The sequence below is a fragment of the Cyprinus carpio genome, chromosome B5, assembly GCF_018340385.1.
Source record: "Cyprinus carpio isolate SPL01 chromosome B5, ASM1834038v1, whole genome shotgun sequence".
In the NCBI taxonomy this organism is placed as follows: Eukaryota; Metazoa; Chordata; class Actinopteri; order Cypriniformes; family Cyprinidae; genus Cyprinus; species Cyprinus carpio.
The window spans coordinates 27,614,379-27,641,409 of NC_056601.1; the positions used below are offsets into that span (position 1 = coordinate 27,614,379).

Sequence of the window (27,031 nt, forward strand, 5' to 3'; positions counted from 1 at the left end):
ATTTCGTGACTATGTCAAGGCCAAATAAAGTTTCTCGATGTCCTTTTGATCCAGACCACTGATGAAATAGTGAAGCCCTGCCTACCTATGGCGCGAAAGAGTTTTTTTTTAATTAATTAGTTGCTGTAGCACGCCATGTGCAAATGAGAACAAATCACTGATCTATAATAGAGAACATATATATACTCATATCAGTGGAACAAATGCATTTTTTTCGCGATTGATGACGTAAAAGCCGAACGCACACACGCGTATTTCTTTCTTTCTTGAAAACGTCCACGACACATTTGAACTGACTGGACGCGCGCGGAGGGCAAAGTTCACACGGAGGCAAGATGGCGGCTTCCTGTGACAGGTATTGTATCGCTTAAGCAGGGTAATAGGATTATATGTAAATAAAATCGAAGACTCAGACATTTGAAAAGCTCTTTTTACTTTACCCATTCGGTATGCTCATTAAATACCTAAATGGTCTCAAAGTCTGTGAGTTTATTCCTCACGGTGTCAGAAATCTTTGATATGATTTCTCTCACAAAGAGAACTGTCGCGGTACAATGTTAGTAAATAGCATGATACAAAATAGTTACCACAATCACGTACACTCGTGTTTCTAAATAGCTTGAGTAAAAGTGTGTTCACAGGTTGCTGTTTGGCATATTTAGTGAGGTATGTTGTATTGTGTTTCAGTTTGTTGCCGCTGGTTCTGCTGTTGTGTCTGAGCGCTCAGGCTGTGGACCGCAGCAATTTTAAAACATGCGATCAGAGCGCCTTCTGCAAGTGAGTATAATGAGTACACTATATTATGTATAAGTTGATCAACCTGGATAAATTAACATAAATCAGAGGGTATCCGAAACTGTTTGTGCGATGTCATGTGATATGTCTAAGTGCTGCTCAGGATTGCCTAATCACAGTGGTTTGTGGTTGTGGGGGAAATACCATATTTCTTTTTTTTTTTATCGATCCTTGGAATTAATATTTGTGTAGTGTAGTTTATAAATGTTTTAAATATTAAAACAAAAACAACAGCGTTTTGTTCAACAGAAGATTTAATTACTGAGCCAACATGCGCCCCCTGTAGGAAGACTAGTTAATGAGATTAGACAACAGTTAACGAAAATTAACCATGGTTTTATCATAGTAAAACTTTTTTTTTTTTTTGACAGATTGATTACCATTTGTATAATCATAGTTTTACTAATGCAATTTTTAAACTGTGGTTAATTTGTGGTTACCATGGTTTAACTACAATAACCAGTTTTTTTTTTGTTTTTTTGTGAAACCATGGTTCATTTTTGGAAGTGATGATTCAGTGCAAGTTACTGAATTTAACTTGTTAATGAATTTACAGCACATTTGAATTGATGTTTTTTATGTAAAATGATGTCCGTCACTGACATTGGGTATGTATGGATATTTTTATTGAACACACCAATTTTTTTTTTCAGTGCATACTTAAAATGCCAAAATATTTAAAATAATAAACCAACTAGTGTTTCTTTAGTATTGCAACTACACTATAGTGAACTTGTAGGTGTACAGCTAGTTTACTAATGATATACTTTTGAGTTTATAGCATACACTTGTGTACACTATGTTATTCAAATGAACTTAAAGTCACCTCAGTTGAATATATATGATTAGTCCTTTTGTTTTACTTCCAAAGCCTTTTCATCAGACTGATACACAAATGTGACATGTCTGAAGTTTTGTTGTATATGAATGATTTCTGGATGTTTGTAGGCGTCAGAGGGAGCTGAAGCCGGGTCAGTCTCCGTACAGAGCTCTGCTGGACACGCTGGAGCTGAGCAACTCCAGACTCAGCCTGCAGCTCATCAATGACAACAACAAGGTCACAAAATACACAAAAATACACACATCCATCACAGTTTCTTCACAACAAATGTTTGGGTTAAAGTCACAGTGAAATCAAAATTACAAATCTTGTTTTTTAATGATTATTAAATTTAACTGCAACATTTATTTTAAATGATGTATCCATGCATGTCATTTAATTTAATAAAAAAAAAAAATTGTGTTCATGTAACCTTTTTTTTTTAAAAAAAACACTCCACCTCACAACAACATCTACTCTCTGAAGGCAGTAATCCAGGAAAATAAATCCCTGTCACTCACAGGGACAAAATCATGTCCCGTTTTACACGTTTTTCTTGTTCGAGAAGTCTTTTCAATCAAGTATAAGTCACAGTAGGGAAGAAAAGATGATTGCCGTTTCATTCCAACTATAAGATATAGAACTTAGCGGTGGGAATCCGATCTGATTCAGATTCTGGGAATCATAATCCAAATCTAAAATGATTCTTTATCTCTGTTAATAATGACTTTTATTTATTTACGCATTTTTGTTAAATTACTAATGAATATAAGGAGCACTATTTAAAATAATTACAAAGTAATAATAAATCAAAACAATTGTACATCAAGAATGATTAATTAGCTAAACAGCCATAAAACAGCAAATGTAAACTACTAAAGGGGAACAAAGAAACACATTACAAGCAATAAACAAGAAGTGCTTTCCATATTTCTAAATTAAGAGAGAATGATTATGCATCAGAGAAATGATCCCCCCCACACTCCTAATTCCTTTTTGAGGAATTTCTCAGAAATTAATTTGATGGCAAAAAAAGGTTTCACTGCCATGACTGCTGAAAAAGTGTCTTGTCAATGTTGTGCTCCACAGTGTGGAAGAACTGAGACTCTTTGCTTTTGTTTGTAGGTTCGCTTGTTGCTTGAGCTGTACAGACTGCAGGGCAACATGACACGGGTGAAGATTAATGAACTCAAACCACTTAAGCCTCGTTACGAGGTTCCGGATGTACTCCTCTCTGATCCCATTACTGAAGCGTGAGTCAAGACTACTTATTCCATCAGAACTGATTTTATACAGATGAAACAGCTAGACATTTGTAAACTGTGTCAGGTCCTTTGTCATTTTTAAAATGAACCTAAGCTCCTAGTGGTCGACTGGTGTGGATTTTTTGATGGCCAGTATGATATCTTAAGGCTGGAATACACTACGTCTTTTAAAATCTGAAATAATTTACTTGACGACTTTGTAAATCAAAGAATCAAACATGTTTGATCTCTTCTAACAGGATGAAATCAAAGTCTGAAGCAAAAAAAAAGAAAAAGAAATCCGAGTCTGTGACCATCATACACTATGATTTTCTATGAAATCTGTCAACTCAAATCTGCACTGCCTCTGACTTTTGGTAACTAGTGTGAACTTGTAAATAGATTTATGACTAGTCCGTAAATCAGGTTACAAAACTCTGCAAAACATTTAGAGGGAGGGTGGCTGATATACATGATATTACACTATTTAACTGAACTAATGTACATAACATTTGCTGCAATGAAATTTAGATTTTTTACATATTTACTACATTAGAAATACTTAATTGTAAAATGAATATGAAAAAATATTTGAACTTGATAAAGAACAATTATGTAAAATGTATGTTTCACAAGTATTTTTATATTTTGAAGTACTTTTCTCAAAAGATGTTTAAAAAATGAAGTAAACTCTGTAACCAACAGTGCAATCAGTAATCGTATAAGTTTATGAGCATGGGAATCATATTTTCTCAAAATAAAGACTTATAAAACTAATTTTATGCAGTGGCATGTATTTGAAAATATAGTTGGATATAGTGCAGCACAGTTTGAAATCAAGTATTTAAAGATTTTAAGGGCTCAGGCACTGACATTCTTAGTGCTGTCAAAATAAAAGTCTGCTTACAAAACTTATTGGCCAACAGAATAACTTATCGGCCAATACTAATAATTTAAAAATGCCAAATATTGTCCATTAAAAGCTTCTTGTATTTCTTTGTGTTTTCTTATCTGTCTAGAGAAGGTTCCATTTTGCATATTATAATTTGGGACATTTTGTCATCTTTAGGGATGCACCGAATGTTCGGTAACCAAAATTATTTGGCCGAAAATAGCAAAAAAAAAGCAGAATAAACTGTACCGAACAATGACGAAACGCGATCAAATAGCAACCAGCATGGAGTGAGAGGTGCAATGCAACAAACATGTCAGCAGTGTGGAAGCATTTAAAACCATCAGAGAAAGATGCAAAAATCATTATAAACGCCGACAGCGTGAGACTGTTTAGCGCTGAATTGCACGTCTTCGATGAGAAGAGGAAGGGGTATTTGTTGCTGGTTACTGTATGATGATTGAAATTGCGAAATGACCTTAAACAATTAGTAAATTACCTGCAGAACGTAATGTTTTCTAATACACGCACACATCGCATGTATTTTGATGAATATGGTTGGTAACCAGGGTTTAAAGTCCAAAGCACAAGGAAAATCTGCCCTGAACCAGTGTTAATCGTCAGTTGCTCAGTTACATTTTTATGGTTGTTTTACAAGGCACGTGACAATGCAATACGTGCAACATATTCGTAATGAGACTCAGGTCTTCCTGCGCCTTTCCGCCAAAATAAAAGTTGAGAAAAAGTTAACATTAATATTGTAATTTTACTGTTGTTCTGTAAAATAAAATAAAAAGTAAGAAAATAATAATGATAATGATAATAATTTGAACAGCTCTGTTAATACATTTATTATAACATTCACACATAGTGTTCAAATTGGGATCTGTAATATTTTCTAATGTTTTAAAAGTAGTCTGTTCTGCTCAGCAAAGCTGTTTTTATTTGTATAGTAAAAAATACATGCCTGATTCAAGAAGGGGGCCTGATGGCCAAAAAAATATTATTTTACTAACTTATTAATTTTAAGTCAAATTGTGCTTTGTTGGAATAATATCTGCTAGAATGTTAAAAAATGTTCAGTGTTAAGTATTTTTAAATTGTTGTTTTGTAATTGATTCTTTCTATGAAAAGCAAGACAAAAAAAAAAAAATCACATCTATTCAATTTAATCAAATGCAAAAAAAAAAAAAAAAATGGCAAAATACAACTTGAAAATCCGTGTTCGGTATTTGGCCTTCGGCCCAGTGCTTCATTTTGTTCGCCTTCGGCCAAGAATTTTCATTTCGGTGTATCCCTAGTCATCTTTACTATCAAAAATGATCATCATTGAGCTATGCTGTTCTATTCACACATGAACAGGTGAATGTCTTGTGTCTGTCTACAGGCTCTCAGTGGTGGCTCAGGATGAGAATAGTCTGGTAGTATCTCTGGGTGGCAAAGATCAGCGGCTCATCCTAAGTGCTCAGCCATTTCGGCTGGACATCGTTGAGGGTTCTCAAGTGCTCATGTCACTCAACTCCCGAGGCCTGTTGGCCTTCGAGCACCTCCGAACACGCAAGGACACGTGAGTCCAACAACACAAGCGGGCAGAAAGGGCATCACATTCAGGAAGTTCATAACCGCTCCTACCCACATTATATAAATATGAAAAAGTTTAATAATGAAATGATATTCAATAAATAATACTTAATACTTAAAAGTTAGCACTGCTTTCCTGGGCTGTATTTCTGATTAATTTAATATTTTTTTCACTCTTTCTACCTTTCATAGACAGACAGTCTTCACACCAAGAATAACAAAATCCTAACCTATGACTATATGTATGCATCCACACAAATGCACAGTAATGTTCTGTTTATAAGAAGCACACACTGCAGTTATGTAGTCTGCAGTTTAATGCAAGACCAAGACATTTAGGCTGCGTTTACACTGCAAGGCTTAATGTATACATCCAATCTATTGACTACATCTGATTTTTTTTTTTTTTTTTTTTTAAGAAAAAAATACTCATATAAACTCCATAGTTGCATCACTAGCATGCAGGCAACATCTGATTCATAATTTATGCAAAATTATGCAAAGTTATCTTTATGGGAAAATGTGTCTTGAAATTGCTTGGAATTCCAATGGGAATCGGATTTACGTGTTTAGATACAAGTCAGTTGTCCAGATGTTGAGTTGTGTATCTACTTTAAAACCACTATTGGATGTTGCTCTGAACAGATGTGAAAAGTAGGATCTTGTGCAGATTTTTGTGATTACGTGTGTATATCAGATCTGTATCACGGGAGTAAAAAATAGGATTTTTGTGTGCCGGTGTAAATGCAGCCTTATTGGTCATATTTCACCTAAAAAAAAACAAAAATGATGCCTGTTTTTTAGACCATCAACACTTTTTGCATTGTGGCATTATTTTCATGACAATTAAGATTTTAAAACAAACTATCAACACATGAGAATGAGCTTAATTAGTCATACCTTAATGGAACACAGCTACTGAGAAAAAAAATTGCAAAATTAAAAAAATAGGATTAAGTGCATCAGGGACTGGTTGCAACAAACCCCTTAAGGCTGAAGTACAGATGCCAAGAATTTTTGCTCAAATATAAAAGCGGTTTGTTGCTGCTGGAATGCATTTTTTTTTTCTCTGTGTTCCCCCTGATTAAAATCTGAGGATTAATCTCTCACTTTCTTCATTTCTGGCTTTCCCTGTCTGCACTAACTCTGTTAAAGCAGGACTGCTTTCATCTAAGCCCAGTTAAGCACATCAGACAGTGATCGTCCATTTTTTTCAGTGACCTTTGCTCTGGTTTTCCCTTTCATCATCTTCATGGGAATTTTTAAAAAGTCTTCAGTAAAGACTTGAGAATTTCTGAGATGAATCACACTATTAAAACCATTTCTGTGGATGAAAAGTCAACAACGAAACCATGTGAAATGGAAGCCTCCATTGATTATAATAATAAAAATATACTTAGATTTTTATTCAAAACTACAGTTATACGTAAAAACTTCATTTTGAACAGGAGCTGCATTGATTTACTAGTTCTACAGAAGCATATATAAGCATTATATACACACAACACATGTCAATACTGTTGGAGTCTAAATGATCACCATTTGGGTTGGTTTGTGGCATTTTGTGCTGTTGAAAGTGTAGTATGACTGATGTCTGATCTTATTTTAATCTGAGAATGAAAATTTTCACAGCATAATTGCCATCAGGTTAAAATGACACGTACATTTTTTAAAATACTGGATTCTTAAATTTCAGACATTTCATTCAGAAATACATTTGTAAATGTTTTTACTGAAATTCTCATCACATTCTATTTTCCTTCCCCTCTGTTTCTCAACCTTCCTCTCTTCTGTCCCGCTCAGCAGTATCTCTCATAAAATAAGTAGCACAGTTGGTAGCATGTGGGACTCGCTCAAGAGCATGTTCTCTAGGTAACATCCATTTGTCCAGTTTTTGACTGTAAAAAATTTATTTTATGTAAAGGAATAGTTCCCCCCCCAAAATGAAACTTTCCCAATATTTATTAATTCTCAGGAAATAGTAATAATAATAATGAAATCTTCATTTTTGGGTCAACTATTGCTTTAAACTCAATGTTTAATAATAATAAACAGCAATTCCAAGAGGGTCCTCGCACCATCGGTGCTCGGGCCCTAATTAACATTTGTTAACTTGTTTTATTCAATAGTAAATTAAATATCTGCATTCCCCCAAATTTTGCATGCACACTTTATCCAGAAGTGTACAATTTGCTTTTGATTTAGTATTAAGTTATATGTGTGTTCTAGATTGAAATAATAATTGTAGTACCTAAAATCTTTAGTGTACCAGTAATCATTGTTTAGATTTGATTATAATATTACAGCCATTAGTTTTGTAGTATTTTCATCTATAGTCATAAACTGTGTAATCAAACTGTACCTTTTGTAGCACCTGCCAGTTGTCGATGGATCATAAATGTTTACCATAAGCATTTACTGACCATGAAACTGTATTTGGTTAAACAAAACAAAAACATCAACAAAAAAAAGTTATTTAACATTTCCCAAAAATGTATATTTGCCTTTGATAAATGTTAATTTTGAAAGGTGCGTAATTACATTTACATGCAGTATTGAATAGGGCTGTGCAATTAATCACATTCAACTGCCGTGCGCATCTTGTCAGTAAAGCCGGTCCCGTGATTAGTACTAAATCACCATCACCTGCTTTCAGATTGAGCGGCTTTCACTACACAGAGCCGTATTTCACTGACAATGAGGCAAAATCTCCCTCATAATCGCAGATGAATCGCATTCGATTTTGAATGCAATATCGCCTAATTTGTCAGTGAACTACGGCTCTGTGTAGTGAAAGCCGCTCCATCTGAAAGCAGGTGATGCTGATTTAGTACTAATCACGGGACCGTCTTTACTGAAGAGATGCGCATAACAATCGAATTCGATTAATTGCACAGCCCTAGTATTGAATGACAAAGATCCAAAATGATCTTTTAAACATGACTACGTGCATCACAACAAAATTATTTGTCCTCATTGATTGTATTAATGGATGAAAATAACGTTTTGTGAAGAGACGAGTGATCTATTTTTTTTTTTTAATTGAGATTCATTCACCCCAGAGGTGCATTATACTGTTTTTATAGGTGATACATAGCATGTCCGTTTACACTGCAAATAGCCAATCTTCTTGACAAACGCTGTTTCATTAACTCCATCCACAATTGATTTAGATTGATTTTATTAAAATTTGTTAAACAACTTCACATTTACATTCATCCAGAATATTATTTGAAAAGTAGTATTTGCCGGGATGACACATGCTCTGTTTATAGGGGTCATATGATGTTGCTAAAAAAACATTATTTGGTGTATTTGGTGTAATGAATTGTATTTATGTGGTTTAAGGTTAAAAACACATTATTTTCCACATACTGTACTGTACATTATTGTTTCTCCTCTATGCCCCCACCTTTCTGACACGTGTTGTTTTTTACAAAGCTCATTGTTCTGAAAAGCAAGGTGTGCTCTGATTGGCCAGCTATCCAGTGCTTTGTGATTGGCCGAATGTCAAAAGCATGTGACGGAAATGTTACGCCTCTTGCCATACTGTGATGTGTGTCCCGGTCAAAACACTGGCACTACAAGACAAAAACAATTAAACCCATTCCAAACGAGCCATTTGTTGCATCCAGTGGGGACATAATTACGGATTATAAAGACTTGTACTGTGTTTTTACGCGTTGCATCGCATCGTGCCGCGTAAACATAAAACCATGTCTGCAGTTGTGATCAGAGAAATGATAAGCGCTACTCTACACCAGCGGTTCTTAATTCCAGTCCTCGCGCCCCCAGCTCTGCATATTTTGCATGTCTCTCATGTTAACACACCTGATTCAGATAATCAGCTCGTTAGAAGTGAGCTCCGTGCATGAACTGTGTACCCATTGACATTGTCCCTACACAGTGTTCAGGGGAAATCTGTTGAAGTTTATTTCACTTCGGAACATTCATTCATGGATTTGCGCTGCGCAACGTCTTCACACACTGACAAGTGTGACATCATATACCTCTGTAAATAATTACAATTTAAATTCACGTCTCGCACACTTCAATGCACTTTGAATGGAACATATATGTTCGCTTCGAACTGGAATCATGGCGTAATATCCTGTGATGTCCACTTTGCAGGGCACTTATGTTCGAATAGAACAAATGTCTGAAGCGATAAGAGAAATATACAAAATGTACAGAGCAGGGGGGCGCAAGGACTGGAATTGAGAACCGCTGCTCTACACTGCTCAAAACTCTCGTTTGAATCATCAGTAGCAAATCCTTTACATATGTAAATGTAGTAACTGATTGTGAGTCAGAACAGCCGCATTGTAGTCTTCTCTCCCAGGATCAGGAAACAATCCTCCATAAAATGTGCTGCACACATCTGGGTTGAACTGTTCTGGAACAGTGTTGTAAATACAACTTTACCACTGATTTCTAGTTTTGGAAGGCCAAACAAAGTAGTTTCGCTTTAACAATGAAACAGCGTCTCCACGACTTGGCGCCAACGGCAATAGCAAGAATCAATGTTTACGCCTTCTTTCTTTGCGTGAACATTTGGGCGGCGTTATGCAAATATTCCCACATCGAAACGTAGACATGTGGGGGCGTGTTTAAACAAGGCATTTTAGGAGGGCGTGGACGAGTCTTAACCTTTATAAAGAATATCTCTTTGGATTTGAGACTTTAGTCTTTGCTACTTTACAGATCTTCTTTATGCACCCAAAGCTTGTAACACTCCAAAGAGAAAGGAAAACTTGAAATCAAATCATATGACCCCTTTAACATACATTTAATAGCAATGGCCAATCAAAGCAAACTTGTAATTTTTGTAACAAAAATCAACAAATATTTGCTTTGTTCTGGAATCACCATGTATTTGTGCTTAATTGCAAAATATTATCAAGAACAGGTAATGTATTGGTCTGCACCTCTAATTCACCCTCCTTAACGTGGTTTAAACTTGTTTAGTTGTACCAGTACATATTTGTATTAAGAGAAACTTTGCCTGCTTTGCAGTAAAAGTGAGTCGGAGCAAGCGCCAGGGCAGGAGAATGTTGAGCAGCAAACCGATGAGGTGTGTGAAGATATGTTTTCAATAACTAGACTTCTCTTACTCTGTTGTTTTTGTTTAACAATGCCTAGATAGTTTAATATTTATTTCTGAGATTTTAGCTCTGCAACAATTTGTCATTAGTGGTAAAATTTAAACATGTTTTTCTTTTTTCCATACGTACTTAACCTGTTGAATCTCTTTTTTTTATTATTATTTAGGATGGACAGATAAAAGAAGAAGATGATAAACCGGGCATGTGGGAGGAAACATTTAAATCTCATACTGATTCAAAGCCCAATGGTATATTGAAATGTGGAACATATTGAACATATCCAATGGAATATTGATGAGATAATTCCAGTCAAGTGTGTTTGTTTGTTAAATTTTTATTTTTTTTTTATCTTCTTTTCAACTCAGGTCCAACGTCTATTAGTTTAGATTTTTCTCTACCTGGTGTGGAACACGTCTATGGCATTCCGGAACACGCAGACACACTCAAACTGAAAAACACAGAGTGAGTTTTTAGACTTGCATGAGATTGATGCGGGACACACAAGCAACTTAAAGGAATATTTCACCCAAAGCTGAATGTACTGTTAGGCCATCCAATATGAGTTTGCTTCTTCGGATTGGGAGAAACTTAGCATTACTTCACTTGATTACAGATGGATCCTATGCAGTGAATGGATGCCATCAGAATGAGAGTCCAAACAGCTGAAAAAACATGACACTGATCCAGAAGTAATCCATTTGACTTTAGTCCATTAATTAACATCTTGTGAAACAAAAGCTGTGTGTTTGTAGGAAAAAAATCCAGATGCATTAACTTGTTTCCAGCTAAAATATGAGTCCATCATAACGCTTCCTCCAGTTAAAAAAACAAAAACAAAGTCCATCCCCTGTCATCCTGTCACATCAAAATACACACTTATATTTGTTTAGAACTGCTTTGGACTGTCAAGTAAACAATACTTGATCTGTGCATATTACTCTGCTTATTCAGACGAGACCATTTTTTTCTCTGGAGAAAGCAATATTATGGATTATTGACTCATATTTTAGAGAAAGCAATGAATTTAAGTTAAAAAACCCTTAATGTTACATTTGTTTCTTCCAAACATGCAGCTTTTTGCTTGATAAGCGATTTATTGATGGACTGTAGTGTTGTGGATTGTTTTTTTTTTTCAGCTGTTTGGACTCTCATTCTGACGGCACCCATTCACTGAGGTGCATCCATTGGTGAGCAAGTGATGCAATGTTACATTTATCACCTGCATCTTGGATGGCCTGAGGTAGATTTCAGCTAGCTGTAATTTTTAGGTGAACTATTCCTTTAACAAAAAAATACTATTTTTTTTTTTTTTTTTAAATGTTTTTATTTTTTTATTTTTCAAATGCAGACATGAATTCAAATAGAAATATATACTGATTTTGATGCTGGTCCAGGATTTTTATTGCTGACTAGTGCTGGTTTTGCTATTAGGCATGCTGTCCACCAACCAAGTCTAAACTGAATATTGAATATATTTAAATGAAGATCCATTGTTATGAAACATTGTGACACCAGCTTATCATTTATTAGTTTTTTTTTAGCTTATCATTCTGGCACAAAATCACATAAACAGTAGTGCTCCCCTAAACCGTTGTTTTGTTGTTTTTCATAGTGGATCAGACCCGTATCGGCTCTACAACTTGGATGTTTTTCAGTATGAGCTACACAACCCAATGGCCCTCTATGGGGCAGTTCCTGTCCTCATATCTCATAGCACTGACCGCACCATGGGCATCTTCTGGCTCAATGCAGCAGAGACATGGGTGGACATCAGCTCAAATACAGCAGGAAAGGTGAGCGTGAGCAACCTGCTCTTTCGTTAGTTGTTTTTGTAAGTTGTCTAATTCTTTTGTTCAAATAAGGGAAGCACAATATATCAGAGAGCCTTGCAATATTGCCTGATGTTAACAGTTTGTTTGATCAAGTGTATCAGTTTTGGTATCAATGCATATCTTTAAATGTTTTATAACAATTCCTTTAAATGTGTGTCCATTTCCCAGACAATGTTTGGAAAAATACTGGACTTCGTACAAGTTTCTAGTGAAGCTCCTCAGACAGATGTACGATGGATGTCTGAGAGTGGTATTATCGATGTCTTTATCATGCTGGGACCAAAACCCGCTGATGTCTTTACTCAGTATGCCTCGCTTACAGGTACACAAACACACAGGAAAAGGAAGTGCCACTGCACTTTTGTAAAGGACATTTCATGTTGGTTTCAACTTAAATGTATAGTTCACTCAGTCTGTCATCATTTACTCCCCCTCATATTTTTCAAAATAGAATGACATTTTGAAGAAATGATTGGCATAATATTGCTGGCTGCCTTTAGATCTCAAATTTCATTCATGCTTTTAATTATTCAGTTAGGAGACCCATAAAAACAAATAACATAATCATGACATAGTATGTAGGTTGAAAATAACCTGGAATATTACTTAATCTTTATCAAATATTGCATTTGGTTCCATGTAGACCTGGAAGAGATATGTACAAATATCTAACAATTGCATAGGGTTTAGTAGGGGAACCAAACTTCGCAAATAAACCAAGACTAACAAACCTGACTTTTTGAGTTTGATTTGTCTCAAAAATAATTTAGTAAAATATACCATATCTCACACACACTCTTGGAACTGAATTTTGTTGATAGACATCAATATGCATGGCTATTTATGAACCATTGCAGCATGAAAAATTGATTGAATGTATTCTGTTACTCTGTAATAATTTGTTTTGTTAGAAAATGAATATGTAGATTTAATAAATTTGGGCTGTTTTTGATCAGTCATGAGGAATTTATTTGATTTCAGTGTTAATATTGGTAATTCTCAAATTATATGTTCTTATAAGTTTCACATAATAATATATTCAAACTAAATTTTAGAATCAAATACATAATACATTTTTATCTTTCATAATATAATTAATGTATAATGTTTAATTTCAAAGTATGTCTGTTTTTTTAATTAACAAAAAACAGATAAATGTCGTAATAAAATGTTTCCTCATTAATGAGAAGTTATTAATCTGATGCAATATGGTTTTAGTTGAAAAATACTAAGATATGACTTTTTATAAGATTACATTTTACAAGGTTCAAATGGTCCTTTGAATCCATAAATCATATGCAGATTTTGAATCATTATTAGTGGTATAATGTCCTTTATTCTGTGTTCATAAGGTAGTTTGGAAGCGTTACATTTATCCTCCTCCTAAACATAACCCTCTCTTTCTTAGGCACTCAGTCGTTTCCTCCTCTCTCTGCACTGGCGTATCATCAATGCCGCTGGAACTATAATGATCAGGAGGATGTAAAGACTGTCGACCAGGGCTTTGATGAGCATGACATCCCATATGACTTCATTTGGCTGGACATTGAACATGCAGATGGAAAGCGCTACTTCACCTGGGATCCCAGCAAGTTCCCCCAACCTAAAGAAATGCTGCAGGGCCTGATGGACAAAAGACGCAAAGTGAGTGTCTGAAATTATATCTTATATCCAATCAGTCAACAATTAATTGATAAAATCAAGTCCCACCCTACTTGTCTTTTTCATATTATTTAATAACTGGCTTCACAATATGTATAAAAATGTTCAGTTTCACTACGACTTTAAACGGTTATACTGTTATATAGGAAAAATAATGCAAGTAGTCTCAATTCCACTTTATTAACCATTAAGTAAAGAAAAAATAATTATGCAATGCAAATATATATGCAAATCATTTGTATGTTCAATAAAACGTAGCTTATGGTTATATTGCTAGCAAACTGATTGTGAATATATAATGAATATCACAGAATCCAAAATCATTTTAACTACTAAAGGCTTTGATAAATTTATGAAATTGCTTTTTCGGTCTCCTCAGCTAGTGGCCATTGTAGATCCTCACATCAAGGTGGACAGCGGCTACAAGATTCACAATGAGATTCGCTCCAAAAACTTTTATGTCAAAAACAAAGATGGAGGAGACTATGAAGGCTGGTGTTGGCCAGGTGTGTAGCTACTCATCCAGCTGTCTTAAAATCAGTGTGACGAACTCTTCAGAGCTCTGAAATGCATTGTTTTCTCTGCCGAAGGTAATGCGGGCTATCCAGACTTCACTAACCCTGAGATGAGAACCTGGTGGGCCAGCCAGTTTGCGTATGACCAGTATGAGGTGAGGGTTTCTGAACTGCTGCTACCACTTGCTTTTTATTAGTATTGTATTGACTTTAGTATTGTATTTTTATGAAATGTTGTGTGTCTTTGTCCAGGGTTCCATGGAGAATCAGTACATCTGGAATGACATGAACGAGCCGTCTGTGTTTAATGGGCCGGAGGTCACCATGCACAAAGATGCACTTCATGGTGTCTGGGAGCACAGAGATGTTCACAACCTTTATGGGCTCTATGTGGTGAGAAAACCTTTTTTTTGTGATATGTATGTTTGTTTGCTTATTCATTTATGTATTTTTATTCAGTTTTTTAATAGCCACGTAAGTTCTTTATTCCAAAAGATATTTAATCTCACATATGCCCACATCTCCAGGCCACATTTTAACATTTTAACCCCAAAATATTTCACATATAATATTTAGCCTAATTAAGCATAGCTTTAAATAATTTTAGGATTTCTTAAATAATTATCTTTATAATATAATCCAATTAGGCCAGTGTCACCAATTCTTATTGAATATGTAAGTTTCATTTTGCTAATGTTAATTGTTTTAATACTAGTAAAATTCTCACTAGTGTAAGTTGTCTGGGCAATAGTGTTTATCACATTCTCAAAAATATTAAAGATTCACCCACACAGGAAAAAAATGACAAATTAAGGTATATATTTGATAAGATATCAAAGTGTGAGATAAAAAGGCATAAAAAGGTGTTTTATTTTTTACAGCCAACCTCATGTAAAAAGTTCAAAAGAGCATGATTTCGCAAACTCACTGCGGTTGGATACTTTCCAAACGATTATTGAATTACAGGGTAAACTGTCATGTGACAACCTGTGCTGCTATCAGTGTAACAGGTTAATCTGACCTGATATATCTTAAAGAGAAAAAAAGGTTTATGGTTAAAATCTACATTTATTATAGGTAATTCTTGTCAGTGTCAGTGTTGTATTCATATATACATATTTACCAAACAGCTATTGACAGAATAAATGGTATTAGAATTTTGTGTGTTTATACATATATATGTGACCCTGGACCACAAAACCAGTCTTAAGTCACTGGGGTATATTTGTAGCAATAGCCAAAAATACATTGTATGGGTCAAAATTATCGATTTTTCTTTTATGCCAAAAATCATCATGTTCCATGAAGATATTTTGTAAATTTCCTACCATAAATATATCAAAACTTAATTTTTGATTAGTAATATGCATTGCTAAGAATTCATTTGGGCGATTTTCTCAGTATTTAGATTTTTTTGCGACCTCTGATTCCAGATTTTCAAATAGTTGTATCTAGGCCAAATATTGTCCGATCCTAATAAACCATACATCAATGGGAAGCTTATTTATTCAGCTTTCAGATGATGTTCAAATCTCATTTTCGATAAATTGACACTTAAGACTGGTTTTGTGGTCCCGGGTCACATATTAGGGCTTCCCCCTAATAGTTGAATAACCATTAGTCGACCGGAAGAGGCTTACTCAAACAAAATTTAATTAGTCGCTTAATTGCAGAAAAAAAATCCACAGGAACTGGCGAAGTCACGTAGTCCATGATCAACAGCTAGTTTATATCTATAGAAAATGTCTACTTTTAAATGAACCAATTCAAATGGAAACAAATATTTTTAGATTATGTAATCTGTAAAACGTGTACATCCACTGTGGAGATGATGAGTCAGTGTTGTCGACTTCATCACTGCAGCCGAAAATACAGAAAACACTTATCCAAGAATTATTATTACATTAAGGCATACTTCTTGCTGTTTTTTTTTCTTTTCCTGACGCATTAATTAATTACTTTTAGCTTTATGCATGCGCTTAGGCGTTGATAGGCTATAGGCAATTAAAGGCTCATTATTATGAATTATTTGGTTTATTAATGTAAACATGCGATTAGTCGCTTAAAAAGAATGACTACTAGTCGACCTGAAAAATCTTTAGTTGAGGGAAGCCCTAATATATATGTATAAATTGGTATGGATAACATGTTAAAAAGGAGACACTCAGTATTAAAGATTTGTGTGATACAGAGAAGGGAAATGAAGGGCTGGGAAAGACTGAAGTGGCTGTGGTTTCTTTCTTAACGATACTTTTGTGTACTAGCAAAAGGCAACCGCTGACGGCCTGATTCAGCGTTCAGAAGGAGTGCAGAGACCTTTTGTTCTGACCCGAGCATTTTTTGCTGGATCCCAGCGTTACGGTGAGAGGCACATTCACGTCGCATACAAGCCTTATTTGTGTTTGTACCGGAGTGTTTAGTGACAGATTCCTGTCTCCGTGGCTCAGGTGCGGTGTGGACGGGAGATAACGCTGCTGAATGGGGTCATCTGAAGATCTCCATCCCCATGTGCTTGAGTCTGGGCTTAGTGGGCATCTCTTTCTGTGGAGGTGAGTGATAAGAGGTGCTGACCTGTACACACTGATGCAAATGAGAAATGACATACAACGCTTGCAATGGGGAAACAAAACTGCTCTTATATTTAAATAACGGCCACCAAAAGTGAACTTGCTAATGTCTCTCATTAATTGACAGCAAAACATTTTTTTTGTTTCAATCAGTATAAAATTTTAAAATATTTCACTCAAATTATGCAGTACTAATGCAGAAATATTAGGCCTATGTATTGAATTAGAAAAAAAGAAGCATTTACTTTTTTTTTTATTTTTTATTTTTCTACTATGAATCCTTACTGAATCTGATATCTTAATCCTATTTCCACCAAGACATTTTTGTAATGGTATTTGTGGCATTTTTTTTTTTTTTTTTTTTTTTATTTAGGGCCCTATGAAATTTGTTTTATTTTTTCTTAAATTCAGTTGTATTTTCTTCCAAATTCCGGTTTTTCTGTTTTAATTTTTCTGGATTCTGTTTTTCTGTTTTAATTTTTCTCGACTCGACTTTTTAGTAGTTAAATTAAATTTTATTAATCAAAAAACATGTCTAATTAATTAAAATGAAACTTATACATTTTCACATCAATTTATTAAAAGATTAACAAAAATTACATGTTTAGGGCCCATATTTTTTATTGTTACCAAATTCTGTGTTCTAGCATGTCTAATGAATTTTAGAATTTTTTTAGCATGAATTTATGATTTTTTTTCCCCTCAGAAATTCTGTGTTGTGTTGTTGACACGCAGATCATGCAGGATTCATATTTAAATCAACTTTTGTGACTTAATATTTACAGTTACTAGTCCATATCATGATTTGATTTAAGTGTTATGACCTACTTTTGATTAATTAATTAAAAATTTGACATTCCGTGACATTCCACGTAAAACTGTGTATTCCGTTTTTATGACTGGATTCTGCGATTTCGTCTGCGTTTTCCGCATCGCGGAAATCATAGGGACCTAGTTATTTTTCAGTGGCATTTGCACACCGCTATTGCATTTTAGTGTATAATAACTGAATGTACAGAAAGTATGTTCATACTCAAGCACAAGAAAACAGTGATGCAATATAATATATTATACACAGAAAGAAAAAGATAACTTTTTGTTAAGACATAAATGTCATAAATGAACTAAATTGTCATTCTACATGTAAAACATAACATTATGGGTCAGTCAATAATATTTTTTTAGTCCGTAAATGAGAATGACTGGAAAACATAAAAAAAAAAAAAAAAAAAAAAAAAAAAAAGATTTTTGACCAGTAGTGTATGTGACTCTAATAATAATAACGTTAGAATGGCCTGTTGATTGTCTGCCGGTAACCTCTCATGCTGTACCTGTCTTCCTCAGCTGATGTTGGTGGTTTCTTTAAACATCCCAGCGCTGAACTCTTAGTGCGATGGTACCAGGCGGGAGCTTACCAGCCGTTTTTCCGTGCACATGCTCACATAGACACACCCCGCAGGGAACCCTGGCTGTTTGGACCCGAGAACACAGCCCTCATCCGGGAGGCGATACGCCAGCGATATGCTCTCCTGCCTTACTGGTACCAGCTTTTCTACAACGCACACCGCACCGGACAGCCTGTTATGAGGTGAGTCAGCCCAAGACAATCAGGGTCTGGAAATAGTGGGTGCTTGGGGAAAAAATGCTATCAAAATGAACAAAAAGATGCCCTCCAAATTCAATATAAAGGGGCAATAAAATGATGGCTTTCAAGATTAAATTGAAATGTGAACACGTATGAAGAGTTGATTGCAGCACAGATCTACTCTTATTGCATCAGATTTTTTTTTTTTGCATAAAGAATTCTAATCAATCACACACGTTTCTGTTAAGCACATAAATACAGAGGCTTTTAGATTAGTTATCTGAAAACGCCAGCGTTTTTTCAATGTGGTATTAGATTTTGAATATAGCAGATCTCATACAGTGTTAATTAGGGGTGCATATAACTGATTCTCTAACTTTTTACAGACCTTTATGGGTAGAGTATCCTGATGATTTTGCCACTTTCTCAATTGAGGATGAGTACTTGATTGGTGAGTTTTTATACATAAATTATAATTAGCCCAAATAAATGTTGCAGAGAAGGCTAACAGGTTTATTTCTCTTCATAGGGAAGGATTTGCTGGTGCATCCAGTCACTGATGAGGGTGCTACTGGTGTTACAGCCTATCTGCCTGGGAAAGGCGAGGTAATGTGTTTTTCAACACTGAATGGCACAGTCTGAATGGATTTTTATCTCTTTCAAGTCTCTATAAAGTCTCAAACACTTTCTCTGGGTTTCTCTTGTAGGTCTGGTATGATGTTCACACTTTCCAGAAGCATGATGGAGATCAGAGCCTCTACATTCCTGTCACCATGAGCTCTGTGAGTCTAGACATTTTTACTTTTTTAATGCTTCTCAAATTTGTTTCAGATGATTTTCAGACCTTACCATGACAGGTCAAATGGATTTTTACTTTCCAACTTATTTCAATGTTTTCTATAATTGCAGCAATATTTTGTGTTTCAGTATTTATCAGACAGCTAAATCCAGCTTTTTTGTGTGTTGTATCTCTACTTTCTCTGTATCGTGTTCCAGATCCCAGTTTTCCAGCGAGGAGGGTCCATTATTTGCAGGAAAGACCGTGTTAGGAGATCTTCATCCTGTATGGAGAATGACCCATACACTCTTTATGTTGCGCTCGGTTCTCAGGTGACTCAGTGTATCCTAATATGTATATAAGTCAAAATCTCCTAAGGGGTAATTAAATGTAACAAATCATGTAAGGTTTTCAACTTTTAATCAAACTTTGATAATTGCCTTAATATTTTAAACTAAGAAGATAATATTCAAACTACACATTCCCTGCTGTATTGTGCTTCAGGGTTCTGCTGAAGGAGAGCTGTACATCGATGACTTCCATACCTTCAGCTTTGAAGAAGCAAAGCAGTTTGTCCACAGACGTCTGTCTTTCTCTGCCAACACACTGTCTTCCAGGTCAGTCTGCTCTCTTTTTCTTTATAGCTCTTTTTGGTGTTAAAAATTTGGATGAAAAACAGCGATGCCATGCTGTTTCTTATCATTTGGTCCCTCATCTATCTGTTTTTTTTTATTTTTGTTTCCTCAGAAATCTGGCCCCAGACTCCCAGTTTTCCACTGCCTCTTGGATAGAAAAGATTGTGATCTTTGGAGGGAGTCAGCCATCCTCTGCCACACTGAAAAGTGCAGGTCAGTGTCACTGTTAAATTATAGTGTTTAACTGCTAATATCGTTGGCTTGCATATGATAAATTACTTATGATTTTCCATAGGTATATATGGGTAAAATGCCTGCTAATGTCATGTAATCTGCTTTGGCATTCTCAAAAGCTTCTACCATGCAGGCTCTTATCAAACAATCTGATAAGCAACAGTTCAAATAATAGAAAAATAATAGACTTACTAAAAATGGGAGAAAATGCTCTCCATATATTTTTGTTTTTTATGGGTGTTTACACAACACTGTAAGGGGAAAATATTTAATGCATTTTGGTCGTTCGTTTACTCAACAATGGCATTTTGAGGAGCTGAAAACATACATTTTTGAAAAAACGGTTTCAAAGTGCAAGTTTAAAATGGTACCATTTTTGTTTCTGTGAAAACTATGAAAATTCGATTTTTTGAAAATGCTGTCATGTGCATTCATCTCCAAATCCTTCTTCTATCGTTTCAGGTTTATCCATTGTTATTCGAATGCTATAAAAAGTATAGCTGGTTTTCCAAGTAAAAAACACCAAATAAATAACATTTACAAGTAGTTAAGTTATGATACATAATATTCAGAGGGTGGGGAGATGGGGGGATTCCCCCGGTTCATATCATCAACTGAATTATTATTTTTTTATTCCCAGTAAATAGGAGTTAAAACTCCCACAGGGGTGACAATACTGTAATATGTAGAGTACCCAAATGAATAATGTCTTTAAAATATTGCCAAGTTGCAACATTGCAAACAACATTGAAATCAGAGAAGGACTTTAACTGCAAGCGACACGATCATACACAAAACAAAGGGGACAGTAACATCTTCATGTTCAAAATGTTCAGAAGATTGTTTCTTTCTTTTCCTGCTTGTAATTATTAAAATTGATATTGCCCACATCTTTACAAACATTTTTTTAATTTACCACGTTGATAATATCTTCAACATACATTGTCTATGACCAAAAATGTAAGTTATGTTTTCAGTAGACTTTTAAAATTAGCTTTTTCAATCATAAAACAAAAAAATAAACATTTCCCCTCCCCTAACAAAATAGTCCTCATTTACGAAACGAGAACACAATGGGCCTCATTTACGAAATAAACATACGACAGAAAATTGGGTGTACGGTTGTTTCAACACAAAACTTGGAATTTATCAATATGAAATATGGTGGAGAATTGAAGAACGACAGCATTTTGTTTGTTTTTTTTTATTTTCCTGACCGCCAAACAAAGCTCATTAGTCAATCGTTAACCAGTAAGATTAGAATGTCTTTTTTTTTTGGTTTTATACAGGGCTTTAGCTTTATATGCGCGAATAGCAGCAAAAACCACAGACCATGAGGATTCAATCGCTGCATCATGCACCTACAGCGCTTCAAGTAGAAAAACAGAAATTAAGTCTATAAAAGGAATAAAATAAATACGATCACACAAAATAACAGGCTACAATAGAATTAACATTTTTGTGACGCTCTTAATGCATTTAATTTATTTTCTTTATATCTTTATTTGATTTAATCCATCTGATCGCACAGGCGCCTCGTGTCACTCGTGCACACACAAAACAACATTAGTTTTTTTTAGCCTGACATTTCAGCCATTCATATCATCTAAAAATTTCAGTCAAACAAAAATAAAATTTCATGTTTAATTTAAAAGGTCCTAAAATCAGCGTGCATCCCCCAAACAAATATTTTTTGCGCATGCAAGGATTTTACACAGACATTAAAACATGAGTGAAGTATAAAGCCATGTTTAGCCTAAATAATGAATAGTTAGCTTATGCAAACAAATGTTACAAATATGGCAAAAATGGAAACATTTGGATTCTTGTGGTATGGCTCGTGAGCCCAATGCCGTTTCAGTTTTGCTTGACATTTGTATGCTGTTTGTTATGAATGCCACTATAGCCTAATTTGTGTTTTATTTTATAGTTTAAAGGGGTGCTATTATGCTTTTTCACTTTTTCAACTTTAGTTAGTCTGTAGTAATAGGGATGCAACGATACCATTTTTTTCAGAACCGATCAGATCCTGAAAATCTGCCGATACTGATCCAATCCAATACTGGCACAGTTTTTTTTTTTTAAATCAATGTAGAATTTCTATACTTTTCTGTGGTGACCTGATCATCACTCTTTTGTGTTAAACACAATCTACTACATATAGACAACTTCATTTTAATAAAAAATAACAAATGAAAAAAAATATATAATCATAATCTGACAAAAATACTATTATAAACTAGGTTAGTGGATAATTCAGCAGCAAAAGATACTCTAGAAAAATCACGGGTGCACAATAATTTTCTAAAATCTAGTGAAATATTTTATTTACAAATAAAAGTGAATAAGTCTAAAATCTGTTAAAATGTTACACATTGCTCTCTGTATTGTTGTAAAATACATTCATGTAAAAACAAGTATATACATTTATATAGAAATCTAAAAGACATTTCTTTTAAATGTATAGCACAGTAATAAAGGCAGCAACATATGACAGATAGGACAGAATAAGAAAGGACATTAATAATCTTTGATTGCGCAGAAAAGTATTATAATGCTAAAGGCGCCAGTATATAGCGGCACAGAGCGCTTATGCATCCCATGTGCAAAAAGTGATGAGCTTGAAACAACACTGAGTCGCAGTGCGCAGGCTGCACAGCCCTCCAAGTCCGCATAGAAAAGTTAGTGTTAGTACAACACACATGCTGCTCATGTTCATCTTCGGACATCACTAGTACAAAGGGAAGAGTTATTCATATGTAGTGTATTAAATCTGTGCATTAGTTTATTGAGCCTTTTCTTTTAACTGTTTTAAACCTCAGTTATGGTGCGCTCTTGAAAAGAGTTTCATTGTTTTGACTGTAGTAACCGAACGCGACACGTAGTTTAATTGCTGAATGGAGGATGACAGACAGCTGCAGCGGAAAGAAGAGTTTATGTGAACTTGAATTTAATGACTTCAATATTAATCTGTACCTCACATTGAACTATGGAACAGCTTCAGAACACATGAAATATGGTGCACGAAAATGTTTTGGTGCTTTATAATGTTTTTGTGCCTTTCGTTGGGCTCAACAATAACACAATAGTATACGCACAATATCGGATTTGGATCGATCTCGTCTGACCGATACCCGATCCACAGAAAATGCCAGTATCGGAGCCGATACCGATCCCGAGTATCGGATCGATGCATCCCTAGTCTGTAATGTTGCTGTTTGAGCATAAAAAAGATCTGCAAAGTTACAAAGCTCAAAGTCCAATTCAAAAGGAGATATTTTATTTAACAGAAATCACTTTTCAAAAACTACAACGAACAACTCGTTTGGACTACAACAAATATTTTCCGGGATTTGTGATATCAAAAAGATTGATGAATGGGACGAGACCTGGTTGAGCTGCACTAGAGAACGCAACGAGTGTAAACACTATGCCAAAAAACCCTAGAGTTCCCAAAATCATCCGGGTTTAAAACCCACTCAAATTTATTTGATTTTGACGCAATATTTCAACTGATGGTGAGAGGCAGGACATTTCCAGACCAGGCGCCGAGTGCTGTCAATCACAACACACACTGGCCCAGCTAACCAATCACAGCACATTTCATACTCCCGAAGGCGGGCCTTCATTTGATACAGGAAATATTCCAGCTGTTCATGCCAGACTGGGGAGAGAGGTATTGTAATAATGTAAAATATGTGAAAAATAATGTTTTTCGAACAACCTAATATGAGAGCCTGTTCTAGAACACCCCCAAAACAAAATCAAGACTTTGTAAAAGAACATAATAGGACCCCTTTAATATATCATTTTATAACTATTTATTTTCCATTCTTCGTTCTGTTCTGAAAACCGTTTAATTTAAAATATTTGTTGTAGGGTGAGGGGAACTAAATTTATACATATAAATTACATAAATTAATGTAGCCTAATTGTTTGCAATTACAAGGTTAACGGGTGTTTTTGGAGTAGGATAAGTTTCTCTTTCACGAGATTACTTCCTCTTTTTGGCCGGGTTTCGTTTCTCCGTGTCGTAAACTATAGGGGCGAGGCTTCTAAACCGGGGTGTTTTTAGGGGTGTGATATTCAAATGACGATTGTTTTCTGCCGCCACATTTATCAATGTGTGATCACTTTTCGATGAGATTGGGGGCCCATTGTGATTTTCGGAAGTTGAGATCTGACAGCAACAGCGCATTTTTCTGAGAACGCGCTACAATCCTGATGAGTCACAAGCTGCGTCCCAAATGACACGCTATACATTATTCACTTATACACTATGTACTTGTAATAAACGTTCGTAATCACAGGAAAAAGGAGGCGGGAACCGGCGAACATTTAAACAAAAACTTTATTAATAAAATAAACACAAAATAGCGCGACAGCCCCTCTTGGACGACTGTTGCGGACAAACAGAAACAAAACACAAAATAAAACCCAGGCCTAGTCCTCTCTCGTCACTCCTCCTTTTATCCTACCCGAGCTCCTCTGTGGGACTCGAGACCGGTGAGTGGCACAGGTGTCGCTCATTATCACTTTCACTCCACGGGCCTCGCTTCGTTCCCACAGCTCTCGGCCTTGCCCCACTCGTCACAGTACTCAACCATGTAGTGTATGAATTATATAAGGATATTTTGTCATTCATAATTGGAGTCTAATAGCCCCTCCCCCTTCACTACGTAATTAAAGCTGCGACAGTTGAGTGCAATTAAGTGTTCAACATTTGACATTTAGGTTTTTTTTTTTTTTTTTTTTCAGTTATTTAAGTGCATCATCCGGGTATTTAAAGTGCACTTTTCCTTTTTGGAATTTTCAGTGTGAACAGACTACTTGCATTATTTATACTACAAAACATCATAGAATAGTGCATAAGTACGCAATTTGGGACACACCTACAGCGACAGAGCAGAGGCGCCAAAGCTGGAGAATTTGTTTACCCAGAAGCTTCCGTCACCGATGTAGATTTACAGAAAATTACTGCCGTTACGTGCTACTTATGTGCTTATTCGTAACTCCTTAAGCGTTAAGTTACATTTTAAATGACAAGGGATCAACTTATAATCATGTGTATACTAATAACCCCTTGAACTTATTCCCTCAAATGGCCTGGGTATGCGGAGCATTCACAGCGTATATGGACGGAATGCCACTGGTGTAGTGTTTCTTTACAATGTGACCACCTACTGGCCTAGCATGAATAATACTGTGTTTTTAGTTATTTTCGAGGATCTGTGTGAATAGGGATCATCGGGGATCATCAGTGTTGTCACCTGTATGCGACTAAAACATACCCTTGATGTCCAAGGCCATGCAACCAAAAAATATGAAACCAAATTTAAATAAAAATAATTTGGTAAAACTTCACTGCAACAAACTTGAACTAAAGATACAAGAAAATATAACCCAGACTGTTTAAAGGGATAGTTCACCCAAAAATGAAAATTCTGTCATTTAATTTTAAACTCTCAAGTGTGATTTCCTGTTCACGTTTCAGTCAATTGTATCTATTAAACAAAACTAAGGATGACAATTCAGTCAATTGTATCTATTTTTCAATACTATGGAGGTCAATGGCTACTGCCAATTGTTTGTTTCCCAGCCTTTTTCAAAATAGTATTGTTTGTGTTCAACAGAAGAAACTAACTTGAGGGTGAGTAAATGACAGAAGTTTCTTTTTTGGGAGAACTATCCCTTTAAATAAGGATTCACATTTAACAATGATAATGGTTTTTGCTGTCAAAAATATGTTTCGTGCTCTTATTTATTGATTTATTGGATGCTGACAAAATTTAGAAACCAAACACTTACACAGTTGTACTTGTATTTACAGCTGATAGTAATAAAAATATTGTACAATGAACATCTTGATAATTTGATACATTGTCCAAAGTAAATTTGGGTTCTGAAGTAAGACCCTGAAAACCACTGATTTTGCACAAAATATGGAGTTATTTTTTTTTTTTTGTCTCTTTTTCAGATGGTACAGAGTCAGCTTTAGAGTTTGAGTTTGACTCTACACTTGCAGTTTTGACTCTACGTAAGCCAGGGGTCAACGCAGCAGCAGACTGGACCATAGTCTTGCGGTAACACAAGGATGACATGCAAACAACAGAGAAAAGATCAGCACTTAATATCACATGACCCGACACAAACAATACAAAATGAGAGACCAAACTGAGAATGGGAACATGCATAGACGAATTGAGAAATCAGATGTTTTTAAGACCATGTTTGTATGTGTTGAGATAAATATGAATGCAAACAAATTTTGGGAAGCCATCAGTGAAGTACAGGACCAGCATATTAAGAGAGGTGTTTGATGAGATTAAAGACACGCATTTGACATTCATATTAAATTAATAATTGGTTGAAAGTTAAAACTAAAACATAGATGATGTTGATTATAGACTTAGATTTTTTTTTTTTCTTTTCTGTCTCAGGAAATGTTTTGGCATTAATAAATAAATTTTAACATTCAGAAATGAAAAATTGTGCACTGAGATATGTTTTTTTTTTTTTTTGTCTTTTTTCACTGGGCAATAGTTTGAAATTAAAAAAGTTACAATTGTGAATAGTCAAAAATATGTAATATTTTGACATTAAAGAACACATCCTGATTAATGGGTGAATCTTATGAAACCAGTATTTCACTCCAAAATCCAAAGAAATGTATTTTAAAAAAAGGTTATGTTAAAGACAAACAGAGCAATGTCTTTGATAGAGCAACAAGGTTTATAATTTCTGTATCTATAAATGTTTTACTTAACTGCACATTAAGCTACAATA

The 27,031-nt window shown here is 35.1% G+C and overlaps 1 protein-coding gene across 1 annotated transcript; it reads left to right on the top strand.

The window, feature by feature from the left end:
- The first annotated feature begins 154 nt into the window (after window positions 1–154).
- On the top strand, window positions 155–26,618 carry ganaba (glucosidase II alpha subunit a). Its single transcript, XM_042725128.1, has 25 exons — window positions 155–355; window positions 688–777; window positions 1,744–1,852; window positions 2,741–2,868; window positions 5,139–5,318; window positions 7,139–7,204; window positions 10,349–10,406; window positions 10,604–10,685; window positions 10,803–10,899; window positions 12,050–12,230; window positions 12,438–12,591; window positions 13,678–13,913; window positions 14,311–14,437; window positions 14,522–14,601; window positions 14,699–14,839; window positions 16,711–16,807; window positions 16,894–16,995; window positions 18,358–18,601; window positions 18,985–19,049; window positions 19,128–19,204; window positions 19,306–19,380; window positions 19,595–19,708; window positions 19,881–19,993; window positions 20,124–20,224; window positions 26,223–26,618. The coding sequence occupies exons 1-25, from the start codon at window positions 336–338 to the stop codon at window positions 26,330–26,332; spliced, it is 2,847 nt and encodes a 948-aa protein (XP_042581062.1). The 5' UTR covers window positions 155–335; the 3' UTR covers window positions 26,333–26,618.
- Window positions 26,619–27,031: the final 413 nt, after the last annotated feature.

What these genes read in the sequence shown, in the direction of transcription:
- ganaba (XM_042725128.1), top strand. Translation starts at nt 336, where the DNA reads ATGGCGGCTTCCTGTGACAG. An exon ending in GATCAGAGCGCCTTCTGCAA is followed by an intron (nt 778 to 1,743) that starts GTGAGTATAATG and finishes GGATGTTTGTAG; the next exon opens with GCGTCAGAGGGAGCTGAAGC. An exon ending in TACTGATTCAAAGCCCAATG is followed by an intron (nt 10,686 to 10,802) that starts GTATATTGAAAT and finishes TTTTCAACTCAG; the next exon opens with GTCCAACGTCTATTAGTTTA.